The following is a 12,796-nucleotide window of genomic DNA, read 5'->3' on the forward strand; positions in this document are numbered from 1 at the left end:
TCTTTTTAGTGTTCGTGCAGGATTGTTTGGTTATTTTGTCAGAGCTGCTAAAGTTAAGACTGGAGGACCAATCTTAACTTAAATGGGCTGGGATTAGGTTGGGCAGTTATTTTGCCAATTGAAACATATTATCACTGCATTTTCTTGTTAATATATATTTTTTCTTTCTGTATCACATACTATAAATGTCTTTAAGTGCTATCTCAAGGGCATTAGAAATTAAATCCTAGCCCTATTAAAACCAGTAGAAAACCTCTACTAATTTCAATGGAGCTGGCATTTCACTTAATTAAAATGAACTTTCTGCAGGTTTTGGTCAGAGACTACATTAAGGGGACTCTTTGCCTGATAAAAGTGTGTAAATGGGGCTCCCTGAGCTGATGTTTGTTTTTTAAAACGATCAAGGTCTGCACTGTGACCACTGCAGCTGTGTTTGGAAGCATTAGAAAAAACGCGCTGTACAATTAGTACTGTAGAAGCTAAATACTCAGGCTGATTGATGAAGATGGACAGTACTTTGCAAAACATGCCGCTAGAAACCGGTTTTTCTCACAAATTTTATTAATCTCATGGTGCTGGATCAGCAAAGCGAAGGCACATGGAGGACAAGATTAAATTAAAACCAATTTTGAGCACTCTCTTAAATCTCAAACTGATGGAGCAGGGGTTAGTCCAGACCATCAGGAGTTTCGCATCGTCTCATCAAGCCTGTAGCAGCTCATCGTGGGAGGATGCAGCTCGGGCTCACAAAAACGTGATGCTTCTGGTGGGGTGAGCCTGCCCTCGTTTGTCTGCCTTTCACTAATGTAAGTTGTGCCTCCACAGGAGACTTTGGTCATAGCTCTGTGTGATGCTTTCAGTTCCCTCCTGATACACCTTTCCCAAGTAAAACTGGGGAAGAGATCTGGCTAATGTGTCTGCTTCCACAATTAAGCAGTCATTAAGTAGCACCAGCGACAGTGAGTCCTGTTGTGCAACAGACATTGTGCATTTCCTCCTGTTCTCAGTGCACAACCATGCTTCATGTGCCTTTGCTTAATGCACATTGAAAATAACTATTGTGTCTCTCTGTATAATTTGGTGAAACAAATCTAAGATATTTTCCATCAGACCATCAAAAAGCCTGAAAGAATGAATGATGATCAGCAAGACTTGAATTTTTAAGATCTCTTCTGGTGTGATATATTATAAATGATTCAGTCTGAGAAAAGATGCTCATTTGATTATGTTAGTTTCTATTATTTTATTATCATTATGTATATATATATTTTTTTAAAAAAGCTGTACTGTGTGAAATGAATGAAACTGTGAGGAAAATGGATTAATCAATTTTTTTTGTTGTTCACTTTATGATTTTAGGCAGAATGTTGTTACACCACTATTGTTTTTATTGTATTTATCATGTATTCTTTGCCTAACCCTGTAAATTTTGAAATGTAACTACTGTAACCTGGAATAAATAAATAAACATAAATAGTAATGAAGTGTTTCATGTTGCTAAACAACATAAAAAAGCAAAGGTCTCCTGCCCCCCACCCTCCTTTGGGAACGTTTTAGAGTTCAGATCATTTATGCCATCTGAACCGAGCCTAGTTTAGCTGTAGCTCTGGATCATGTCTTAAATAATAGCAGGTTTGTATTGTTTATCTACAACAAAAAAAGTGGTTGCTTCAACCTGTAGTCATACATGAAGACATCCTGTTTAGGTGGAAGTTACTGATTTATCTACTATAAAACTATTTCAGCAAGTTACTGGGGATGCAATCCTCTAGATCTTAGTTTTTGGCACCCAAAATTTGTTTGCGTTGATTAGCGTAATGATTATCTGAGCGATTATTTATGTGGTTATTAAAGTCCATGCTATGTTTTGCTTAATCTTGAAGTCAGTTCTCTCTTAAATTTGTGCGAGGTGTAAATGAAGGGTGTTCTTGTTTTTTTTTATTCTTTTAAAATATTTCAGTAGTCATTTTTACTATATAAAAACAATAATTTAATTCAGAGTACTGGGATGGGCATAAAACAGAGCAATGCCTTTATTCCTAAAGAAGACCAAGAGCTGAGTCCTCCATGGCTCTTTAGGCCCACGAGTACCTGGGTGTTGCCTACACAGTGTGTTGCCTTTTCAGCTTTTGCATGTTTCAAGAAAACATTCCCAAATGCTATTTTTAAACTCCTCCATAATTTCCCAGTTAAAAATAGCTCGGTAATTTGAGGGGAGTGTTGTTTTCAGTTCAGCTCAGCTCCCCTGCTTGTTAGCCTTGAGCAAGCTGCAAATCTCTGTGTGCCTCAGTTTCCCCCACAGGCAAAAGGAGATTAATAACCACCTCGCTGAGATCACTAATGGAAAGCTTTGTTAAGAACAAAGCGCTGCAATTACTATTGCTGTTGTTATTGTACACGTCTGTGCATCTGAGAGCTTATGGTGCTGCTCACACGTAAATGAGGCTCCATGTCTCCAGACACCATTGGCTCCAGAGGGCAGCTCCAACCACCAGAATTAGGCTTTGAATTTTGGATTGACTTCAGCCAGGGTAGTCCTCTGGAGCCTTCAGTCTTTTTCCTTTACTTGGAGGGAATTTAAGCGCATAAAGTACTCAGCATAAGTCCCGTCCCTAGGGCTGGAGCTGATCTTTCCGGGCAGTTTTAGTGCCGGAGATGGGTGCCCTGCCGGTGCTGGACTGAACCCCACGTGCTGGGGAGGCCAGGAGGGAGGGAGATGATGCCGGGGGCTGCGATGTGAGCCCCTATCCTTCTCAGCCTGCCTTTCCCCCAAAGTCCCCCTCTCTGGCTGCAGAGGGAGGGCATTTGGGCAGCGAGCTGGGTCTCCGTGCCTAAATTTATGAAAGCTGAAGAGGGAGAATGACTTGAAGGAGTAAATTCCCCATTCAGGTTGTGCTAGCTTTCCCTTTGTTTCACAACCAAAGTGACCACCAGGTACATTGTGCATTGGTAAGCAGCTGCTTCAGCACAAAGGTAAGGAATGGTGCTTCTAGGGTTGCTGCTTTTAACCCACAGCTGGATTTTTACACTTGGTTCCCCCTTTTTTCTTGTGCTGCTGTTCTTGTGAGTTGGGGGATAAAAGATGTGGCTCTGTGAAAAGCATGGCAGTGGCTAGCAAATAGGAACTGACTGAATTTGCTGCATTGCAAATTAAGCTTGTTTTGTGTGGACCTGGATTTTTGTGCATGTGGCTTTTAAGTCGGTTGTCCTTAGTGGAGTTAGCTTTGATGGGCTCTGTAAATCGAGGGAAAATTGGATGCTTGGAAGCGTTGTCCCTGTGATGACCTCTGCCTCCAGATTCTTTAAAAAAATAATAAAAAAAAACCCTTGCAGTCTTTCCCTCCCCCTGTTAACATTAAGTGTATTTTGCTGCTGGTACTTATTAACTTTCAGCCTTGTCTTTTTGAAGCATTTAGTGCTTTAGTAATAAATTAAACCCAGTAAATAAATTATCACCAGTGAAATGTAAGACTTCCAACTACCTTGGGTTCTCAGAAGATGTAATTTTTCCTAAAGACATTGTTTAAATTACTGAGTAGGGAACCTCCTAATTGTGCTACGTTAAATTGTGATCCTGCCATGGTTTTGTTTTGGTGTCTCTTTTTCTCCTTCGAAATCCCTTTACAGTCAATTACTGCAAAGAGCAGCTCTATCACAAAGACAAGCCGATAAGAGTTGTGACTGTGGTTTTAGTTGATCCTTTTCATCGTGAAAGCCTTTTTCAGTCCTTATTTCCTAGCTGAAGCCAGTTGTCTTTATTTCTCAGTACCCCGCAGTCACTTTGCATCACGCCCTCAGTTGGTCATGTCGCACTGTGCCCAAGCTTAATCCCTCCTGCCCCATTCGCCTGCTATTGAACAGGAAATGGGTTTTGGGGGCTGGAGCTATTTTAGAGGATTTTTTGATATACATCTACTGCAACTTTCATCTAGTTGTCATCTATGTCTGTTTTTTGTTTGTTTGTTTGTTTGTTTTAAACACATGTGAGCATTTCTTGCTTGTTTCTTCTTTTATTCATGCTGAGAATCCTAGGACTTGTTACCTTGGCCGTGTTGGCCGCTTACTGGTGATAGGTACATTTGGATTTCCTTTCCAAATCTGGTTTTGAAAGGCAACGCTGAGAAAAGCACAGAGACCTCTGCTGTGCTTGCTTTGTAAACAGTCAGCTTGTTTTTTCCAGACCTTTAAATTGGTGGCTGTTACGCTGACAACTATAATTACAGTATGTAAATTATATTGAAAATATTGTTGTCTGTTTGATGTATACTAAATTTAAGCTAAGTTATAAGGTGTGCTGTTTGGAAGTGTGGAAGATACAAGAGTGGAGCTACAGATAACAAGTTTATGCTTGTATTTCCTACTGATGAAGACTTTCACACAAGTTATTTCTATGGGTAGGTGATGAGAATCACTCTGCATGTATATACATTTATTATACATTTTTGCATGATTATACATGTAGGAGTGGTACAATTTTGACTTGAGACTATTGGTGCCTTCTGTCCAAATACAATTTTACTTGTGTAAACACGTCTATCTAAATCAAATATTGCTGCTTCTTTTGGAAACCTTAGCAAGCAGCTAAAGAAACAAATACCTGAATGAATAGTACACAGCTCCTGAAATTTTAGATAACCTATTGTAAAAATGGTCAAACAGTCAATATTGTACTTGACCCTCGTATCTTCTGCACTCAACTGTTTATTTTTATAGATCACGTTATATATGTTCATGCTGAACTCTGATGATAAGACTGAAAGAAAACATTCCTCTTGTAATTCAGTCCACTTGTAACTTCTGCATGTAGTTAAATCATCAGCTTGCACAAATAATTAACTGAACATCAGCCAGCTTAATTTTGAACTTGGAGTGCCATTATTTTGCAATTGCCTTTTCAAAAGCAAAAGATTGCCTTTCAGTTAATTATCAGGATTTCTTTTCTAGTCATAATCATCAGTGTTTCATGTTGTGAACAATTTGGTCTTAAATACATTGGCATTTAACTACTCATTTATTTTTGTTGGGTCTGTTTTAAGTTTGTAATATAACGTTGTTTTATGAAATTGTTGTTTTGGAGGCAGGTCTGATCTCAAATATTTTGTGAATTTCTTCATACCTTGTTGCAAAACTGATCTTTAGTACAACTTAAGCAATATGGTCACTCTAATGAAGTGCATTGCTAATCCCAGAACAGGCATTTCTTAGGATATTGTGTTGAATTATGTTTCAGGGACCGAGTCACACAAGCAAACCTGAGTAGAAACAGCTTTTCAGAGACCTAGAAACTTTTAGCTCATTGCATTCTTTGTCTTCAACAATAGACCTTGGTTACTTCTCAATGAGACCAATCTTTCCTGAAACTTTTTTTTTTATTATTATTCTTTGTGAATTTTAAAAATTTCTTCAGTCATTCAGTAACTCTGAAGGTCCTGTCTTTCTGAACACGTTATTAGTGTCCCATATGACTGATACATCATGCTATGAAAAAGTCCCTCAGACATTCAGCTGCCAGCATTCCTTTGAAGCTGTTCAGTTGCATGAGGAAAGCAGCTGAGCTTTGGCCATTTTTCCATTTTGTACTGTTTTCTGTGGCTAAAGTCTTAGCCCAAACCAAGTCTTCATTCTGGCACTTGAATGAGAACTCCAAGCACTTTCACCCACTCTGAATCAATAAGCTGTAGTTACTAGCTGAGACAAGGTATTTGAATTAAAATGTGCATCCTTTCAGTGTAACGATATTTAGCTATTCTCTCTTTACTTCCAAATTAATCCTTATCTTGAATTTGAGGTTTCTGTGAGCCTCTTCTGTTCCTAGTATGCTTCCTAATTATAGGGTTTTTTCAAAAGGGAAATATTCTATCCTAATAAATTGGACCAAAAATATCGTTTTGTTTTTCCTCAGGAATAGATTTCAGAATCATGTAAGCAATTCTCTCTGCTTATTCCCCCCTTCGCTTTGGTGGCAAAAGGTGCATATGGTAATCATAAAAAACAAAAAGAAGCATATTTATCACTGCACACTATAGTTTCCTTCCTCGTTGTTCTTGATCTTAAAAAAAAAAAGAAAAATAATAACAACAAACAAAAACAAAACTAAAAAAAATGCACTTCTGAAAAATCCCCCCGTCCCTGACAGATAACTGTTACATAAGGAAGCTTGCCTAATGTTAAATTGTTGTAAAAGTTACAGTTTAATGATTCAGATATATCAGAAAGTTAGCTTTATTCAATCAACCCTAAAGTAATGTAAGCTGTCACTTGAGTTTTGTAAAATTCTCTAGTTAAATGTCTTGCCAAAACTTAATGTCCTGTAGCATATTATTTCTTCTTTTAAACTGAAGGTTTTATCCTTTTAGGACTGTAAATGTGACATTGTCTGATATGGAGCTGTTATGTGTTAATGTGAAAGATAATACACAAATAACGGATACATTCATAACTTTTTCTCACATTTGTGTTTTCTGTGTATGCAAAGGTTAAAATGTCTCTGTAATCTCAGACTATGTTCATTAACTGAAGTGCAATAATTGATACAATTTATAGTTTTTTAAGAGCTTCGCTGGGAGATTGCATTAATCCTTAAACAACTTATTTGTACTTTTTAAGGTGTCTTTCGCAGAATGCTGATTTCTGACAACTGCTGCCTTTCTCTCCTTCTGCAGATGGACCTCCAGTTGTAGCTCATTATGATATATCAGACACAAATTCGGACCCAGAAGTGGTAAATGTGGACAATCTGTTGGCGGCTGCAGTAGTTCAAGAACACAATAATTCTTTAGGAAATCAAGACTTGGGATCTACCTGGAGAACCAAAGGGCTTCTAGATGAGCTGAGTGCTGATACAGGTCTGTTGAAGTTCCCTTCCTCTGATGTTCATTCCAGCATCTTGGCCACTGTCTCTGCCTTCCGTCCTTTTGATATTTTTGTAATTTATACGGCTTTAAAAGCACCTTGTATGGACTATGCAATAAAGCAGTATAGGAGCTAATTGAAAATGTCTGACATTTATTCCAACATACAACTGGTAAAAATTGGCAAAGATTCCTGCAATGTATTTTTTTAAAAATAATTTTCTTAATTATTTTTCCTCCTTTCCCTCTGATTACTTCTTGGAAAATAGGTCTTTTTTTTTTTTTCTTTTCTTTTTTCCTCCTCTCTAATGAGAGTGAGCTAAACTTATTACTGAATGGTTGATTCTGATGACCCATGCCACTAGCTAGTAAACCAATCATAATCTTATTTTAATTATTGTAATTGTCTATGTCGCTGTATGTCTTTTTTTCTCTCTTTTTATTTCCTTAAAATACAAGCATTAATTATTTCCATATGCCATCTGTATTCTTTAACATACCCTAGAAAACTGAACATACCAACATCAAATAAAGATGAAGGGTGAAAAAGTGCTGGTAAGTGGGCTTCACATCAAGAGACTAAAAAGAAATTTCCTACAAGAAAGCAAGAGCAGGAATACTGTGGAAGGCTTCATAAAAACTGCTCAGCTTCACTTGGTGCTTGCAACACTCCACTAGCAAAAGAGTTGAGCATTAACACAAGATGTTCCTGTATCTTGGGGGAGTGCTATATAAGCAGGGAGCTAATGGGGAATGTTTCCTATTGACTTCACCCAGTATCCTCAAGTGCCAATGTATTAGCTTCCTTTCCACTCATTTTTGATATATGGCTATGATTTTAACTGCATAAGACATGGAGTCTTGCCTGTGGTGGTGGAGCAGAGAAATTTTTTGTTTTACTCTGTTTTTTAAATGTAAGCCTGCCAAAAGGCACCTATACTGGAAGTCTCCTGGTAGCTCAGAGCTACTTTTCTATGTCTATCAGGCTTAAAGAAATGCAAGTACGTAGCAGATTTTGAAAGAGCTGTTCCATTACTATATAGCAGACGTTTCTGTTATGCGAATGTGAGAACCTCTGTTATGTTATCTTTGCTATGTTCTGTGGCCGGATGATGTTCCAGCCTTTTTGAAGCTAGCCTGTGTTTTCCAAGTTCACTGCTGTTTGCAGGATAGTAGGCTCACAAGCCTACTCCTTTATTAAGTGATTATAAAAAAAGATTAGAACAGCTGAAATTAACTTTATTACATAGCACTAATGATTTGGTACTTTAGTAGAAAGAAAGGAATGTAAAGAAATAAAAAGTGAACGTTTCTTACCAAGCTCCCTTCTGCTTAGCTCTTATGAGTACAGTTGAGCGATGCAGGTAGAAATTTGTTATCCCTCCTTCTACCTATATCCAAGGACACTTTGCTTTTGCAAGGATGAGGTTGCAAGGTAAAAGAAACCTAGATAACTTCAAGAAACTTCTTTATCCTTGAACAAATGGGAACATGTCCAGACTAATTCATTCCTCATGCTGGGAAAGCATCTGAAAGGATGAATCTTTTTTTTTTTTTCTTTTTTTTTTTTTTCCCCCTGTGTATACTTTGCCTCAGAGCCTTGTACCTCTAGTACACTTCTGGCTCTACATTTTTCAGTGCTGGCCTTTTCTTACCATGCCTAAGACTGCACATTTGGAAAGCAGATGTAAGATTTGATAATTCTGTTTTCCAAATTAATCTCAAGCCAGTATCTAGTTTAGCATGCATTAAAAGATGTGTTCCCATGAGAAAATAACACCATAAAGTTTATCCAAGTGAAAAATCTTACTGGGACACACTATCACATCTTTGTGTATAGGCAAATATTTGGAGTCATTTTGCAAGCTGATGTTGTAGGGCAAACAAAACATCTCCTTTGAGTGTCATCTTCACATTAAAAAAGTGTAACCATGTTATTAGGCGTGAAATTTGTATGGCCAGAGGCTATAAATCTGTTTGCTGTAATCCTGATTTACACTCAGCTACATGTTGTAATATTTACTTTGCTAATCATGTTTTCCCTACTGCTAAGTACCTTTTTGTTGTCTGAACATAAAGCTATGGCAATATCCTACTCTTTTGGGGCTCTTTGATTATACCCTGGGGACTCATTGTAGGGCTCTAAAAGCCCCTCTGCCGGGCATTACCCTGTCTAGCAGAGGTTGCAGGATGGCATATGTCAGCTTTTTAGACTCAGCAGTTAACATACTAAGGCAGACCGAGAGCAGTAGCAGTAAGCTGGAAGCGGTCAAGGAGCACCTTGCTGTTCTGCTGCCAGTGCCACAGTGTCCGTGGCTGTTGGGAGCAGGATGATGCGACCTTCTGGGGCAGCAATCACCTCGAGCTCCTGGTTTACATTGTCAGCATGTGAATCAAAGCCTCTGAGCTTGTTTCATGTTGCACCAGCCACTTCTGTTTAAGAAATATCTGTGACCCGTTTTGGGACTTCATGGCGGTCAGTGATATTTGCCAAGAAATGTTCAGCTGAACTGTAATGTTAGGAAAAGTCTACCTGGGCTATTATTTTAAGTTCAGCTTAAAATCTTTTTTTGTGTTGTGAGGTGGAAACTCCTCCTTCAGGCCCATTGCAGCACACGGATTTCCTTCCCTTTCCAGCCCTGCTCCGATGCTGCACCAAGGGCCTTCACTTTCCAGAAGCAGTGAACATACTCTGTCCTTCTATTTTGCTTCCATCTTTTCCAAGTATTTCAAGTGTTTCTGAGTATTTTCAATTAGAAAGTCTTCCCGGCACATGTTCTAAGATTAATTTCTTCTTTTTGTGTCCTCCTTGGGGTTTAATCAGTTCTGTAGTTTGCACACTACATTTTAGAGTTCTGTAGATGATTATTGCAACCTCCTCCTCCTATCTTTGAGGAAGTGTCCAGTCAAACTAGATATAGATAATATATTCAGCTAATCTCAAATTTTCCTGCTCTACAAATGATTCTTCCCATGTGTAATACAGTTGTGTGAATAGTTTCCAAGAAGTAGGTAGTCTCGTCCTCAAGGCTGCCCTGTTTCTTCCAGGTTACTGCTAAAGAGAAACAATAAAAGTATATATATTTTTATACTTTTATGTGTTGAATTAGTTTATTTTCTATAAAACAAAAAATGTTTTGTCTATTTTGTGTTTTCTGTGCAAGTATAATGTTTCACAACACAATTTCACTAATTGTGGTGAAGTACTCAGCAGTACTTGGCAGAAAACCGAAAACCTGCCACACTTCTTATGTTTAGAAAGGACTTGTTGTTTGACAAACTGATGAACTGGACAGCTATTGAGGAGCTGTAATAAAAACTAAACTAAAATAAAACAGTGCTTTATATAGAGGTTATGAAGAAAAGATTTTTTTTTCTCAAGTATTTGTAATAATATAAGAGCAGATGTGAAATGGTATGACCAGAAAATGATAGTTTTGTTTTCTTCTGTCTTCTCCTAGTTTAGAACAAAATGTTGACACCAACATTTCTATTTCCTCGGAGCGTGTGGTGTTTCCATCCATCCTGTAGACTTTCTTTCCCATAGTGTCACTGGGTTTGATTTATTGACAATAGATTGTCATCTTGCTTTATTTCAAAGAGGTTGACGTGCAGGCTAACTCAGCATTATTGTAAAATAACAGTTGGAAAGTCTAATTACCCCTAAATCAGAGAAGTGTTCCTGACATAATGGTATGTCTTTTCTCGCATTTGTGTGATAACACCGTCACTAGAGCTACTGAGATAGGATAAATCTAATGATCATCCTGTATCTGATAATGAACTGAAAGTTAGCTAAGTTGATTTAATAACCTTTCCCAATCTTGGTATTTCATTTTTGGGGGGGTTAGATCTAGAAATTCCTTTTCCAGCTGATTTCTGAGACATGTAAGCTGTTAAGTGTTTGCATTTTTCCCTTCTATAGGTCATTTGGATCCAGGCTTCCTTGCAAGTGACAAAACCTCTTCTGGTAATGCCCAGATCAATGAAGAAATTAATATTGCCTCTTCTGATAGTGAAGTAGAGATTGTTGGAGTTCAGGAACATGCCAGGTATAAATTCCTTTTTCTTACTTTTTTTCAGTTTTAATATTTCATTAATTTTATCAGAATATCTATGCTGCAAAAAATAATAAAGAACAAAAATGGAAACTTCCACTTCACTGTTTATCATCCATGACTGATGCCCAAAAGGTAGCTGTTGCAGGAAGAACGACCGAAAACACGACAGACACTTGTATGGTCAGATCATGCTCTGTTTTATTACCCAAATAGCCTAACTTTTATAGTAAACTTAACAGGGGTGGATAGTGTCTCACACAAGATTATTGGTCAAAAGCACTCACAAACAACTGCACAAAAACAACCCCACCTGCAAGAAAACAACCCCCTTGTGATTAGCAGTCACGTAGACCTTGTCCTTGAAGCCAGCTGCTAGCAACAATATTTTTTTAAATTCCTCAATCGGGCGATGTGGGAACACTGTCATGGGAACTTCTCATAGTCGTCCTGGTAGCTTGGTTTGCTCAGCTGCAGCAATCCATGGGATCTTTGCTGTTCCAAAAATCCCTCAACAACTCCCCCTTTTTCTGTTTGAGCAAACCAAGCCCGATGTAACAGTTTTGCAAGTAACCCTTTAACCACGTTTATTACAATACAACACGCAATGATGATTAACTCCACAACAAACAGAATCCTTAATCCCTCTTTGATTAATCCCAGTAACCATCTAGGCATCCTTTCAAACAAATCAGTGAGCCATTGATTGAAAGGATTGATATCATATTGAATCTTTCTCATGTGCTCTTTCTGGAAAGTAATGGATTTGTGAATTGACTCATTATGATCAGAAAAGTTCAAACAGCACATTCCCTCCAAGTCCTCACACCCATGCCCTTGAGCCAAGAGCAAGAAGTCAATAGCAGCTCGATGCTGTAAGAGCACATGTCGCAGACTATTTTGATCTGGTAACATCTCCTCAAGTATCTCTGTCGTGGCATGGGCTTGCTTCTTGGCCCAGCATACCAATTTTTCTAAGTTGTTAAGTGCGGCTGCAGATGCCACTCCTGGCACTAAACTTGCCAATGCCGCTCTAGCTGCAACACCAAGCGATTCGACATTATCATTGCAATCTGGTGCGAGCAATGCCCATTTATGTCTGGTGATCTCACGCAACTGCGACACACTAGGAGCAAATATAGTAAGTTTGTCTAAGTAACATGGATCTCTGATAGCATTTGCAGGGATACCTTGCCAGGCCCTATCCCCGCAAATCAGAAAAACATCAGGAGGTAAGGCCATAGCTGTACGATTGTTCCAAATGCTATAGTTGTTACCCCTTATCTCCGTGCAATAAGCCCCTAAACCCTGCCTAGCAGTGTCATTGTAAGGTGTTTGTATTGTAAGGTGTTATTTGTATTGTAAGGTGTTTGTCTTGTAAGGTGTTATTTGTATTTCTGTACCCATATGGCCCTTTCCAAGTTCCTGTAGCAGGATGTCAGTAATTCATTCTTATTTATGGTAACACATTTGGTGCTGCTATATTTATTGTCTGAAAATGAATACTCACAGGAGGGTCTTCTCAGAATCACAGAATCACAGAATTTTCTAGGTTGGAAGAGACCTCAAGATCATCGAGTCCAACCTCTGACCTAACGCTAGCAGTCCCCACTAAACCATTTCCCTAAGCTCTACATCTAAACGTCTTTTGAAGACTTCCAGGGATGGTGACTCCACCACTTCCCTGGGCAGCCTGTTCCAGTGCCTCACAACCCTTTCAGTGAAGAAGTTCTTCCTAACATCCAACCTAAAACTCCCCTGGCTCAACTTAAGCCCATTCCCCCTCGTCCTGTCACCAGGCACGTGGGAGAACAAACCAACCCCCACCTCGCTACAGCCTCCCTTGAGGTACCCATACCCATTTTAGAGCGATAAGGTCGCCCCTGA

The 12,796-nt window shown here is 38.7% G+C and overlaps 2 protein-coding genes across 3 annotated transcripts in view; both read left to right on the forward strand.

Annotated features, from left to right (window-relative positions):
* LOC309889453 (E3 ubiquitin-protein ligase ARK2C-like) overlaps positions 1-12,796 on the forward strand; it is a gene marked incomplete at both ends in the record, with an annotated part of 125,320 nt that overhangs the window by 45,231 nt on the left and 67,293 nt on the right. The window lies entirely within an intron of this gene.
* Positions 1-12,796, forward strand: part of LOC309889441 (protein ARK2N-like) — a gene marked incomplete at both ends in the record, with an annotated part of 45,783 nt that overhangs the window by 20,014 nt on the left and 12,973 nt on the right. The window contains 2 exons of one of the 2 annotated variants that reach the window (XM_082782289.1): positions 6,663-6,845; positions 10,777-10,903. In XM_082782289.1, coding sequence (XP_082638415.1) covers positions 6,663-6,845; positions 10,777-10,903 — 310 coding nt within the window. The remainder of the gene's footprint in view (positions 1-6,662; positions 6,846-10,776; positions 10,904-12,796) is intronic. The other variant, XM_082782288.1, reaches the window with a different exon arrangement.

Source organism: Aythya marila, assembly GCF_965140915.1.
Source record: "Aythya marila genome assembly, chromosome: W".
In the NCBI taxonomy this organism is placed as follows: Eukaryota; Metazoa; Chordata; class Aves; order Anseriformes; family Anatidae; genus Aythya; species Aythya marila.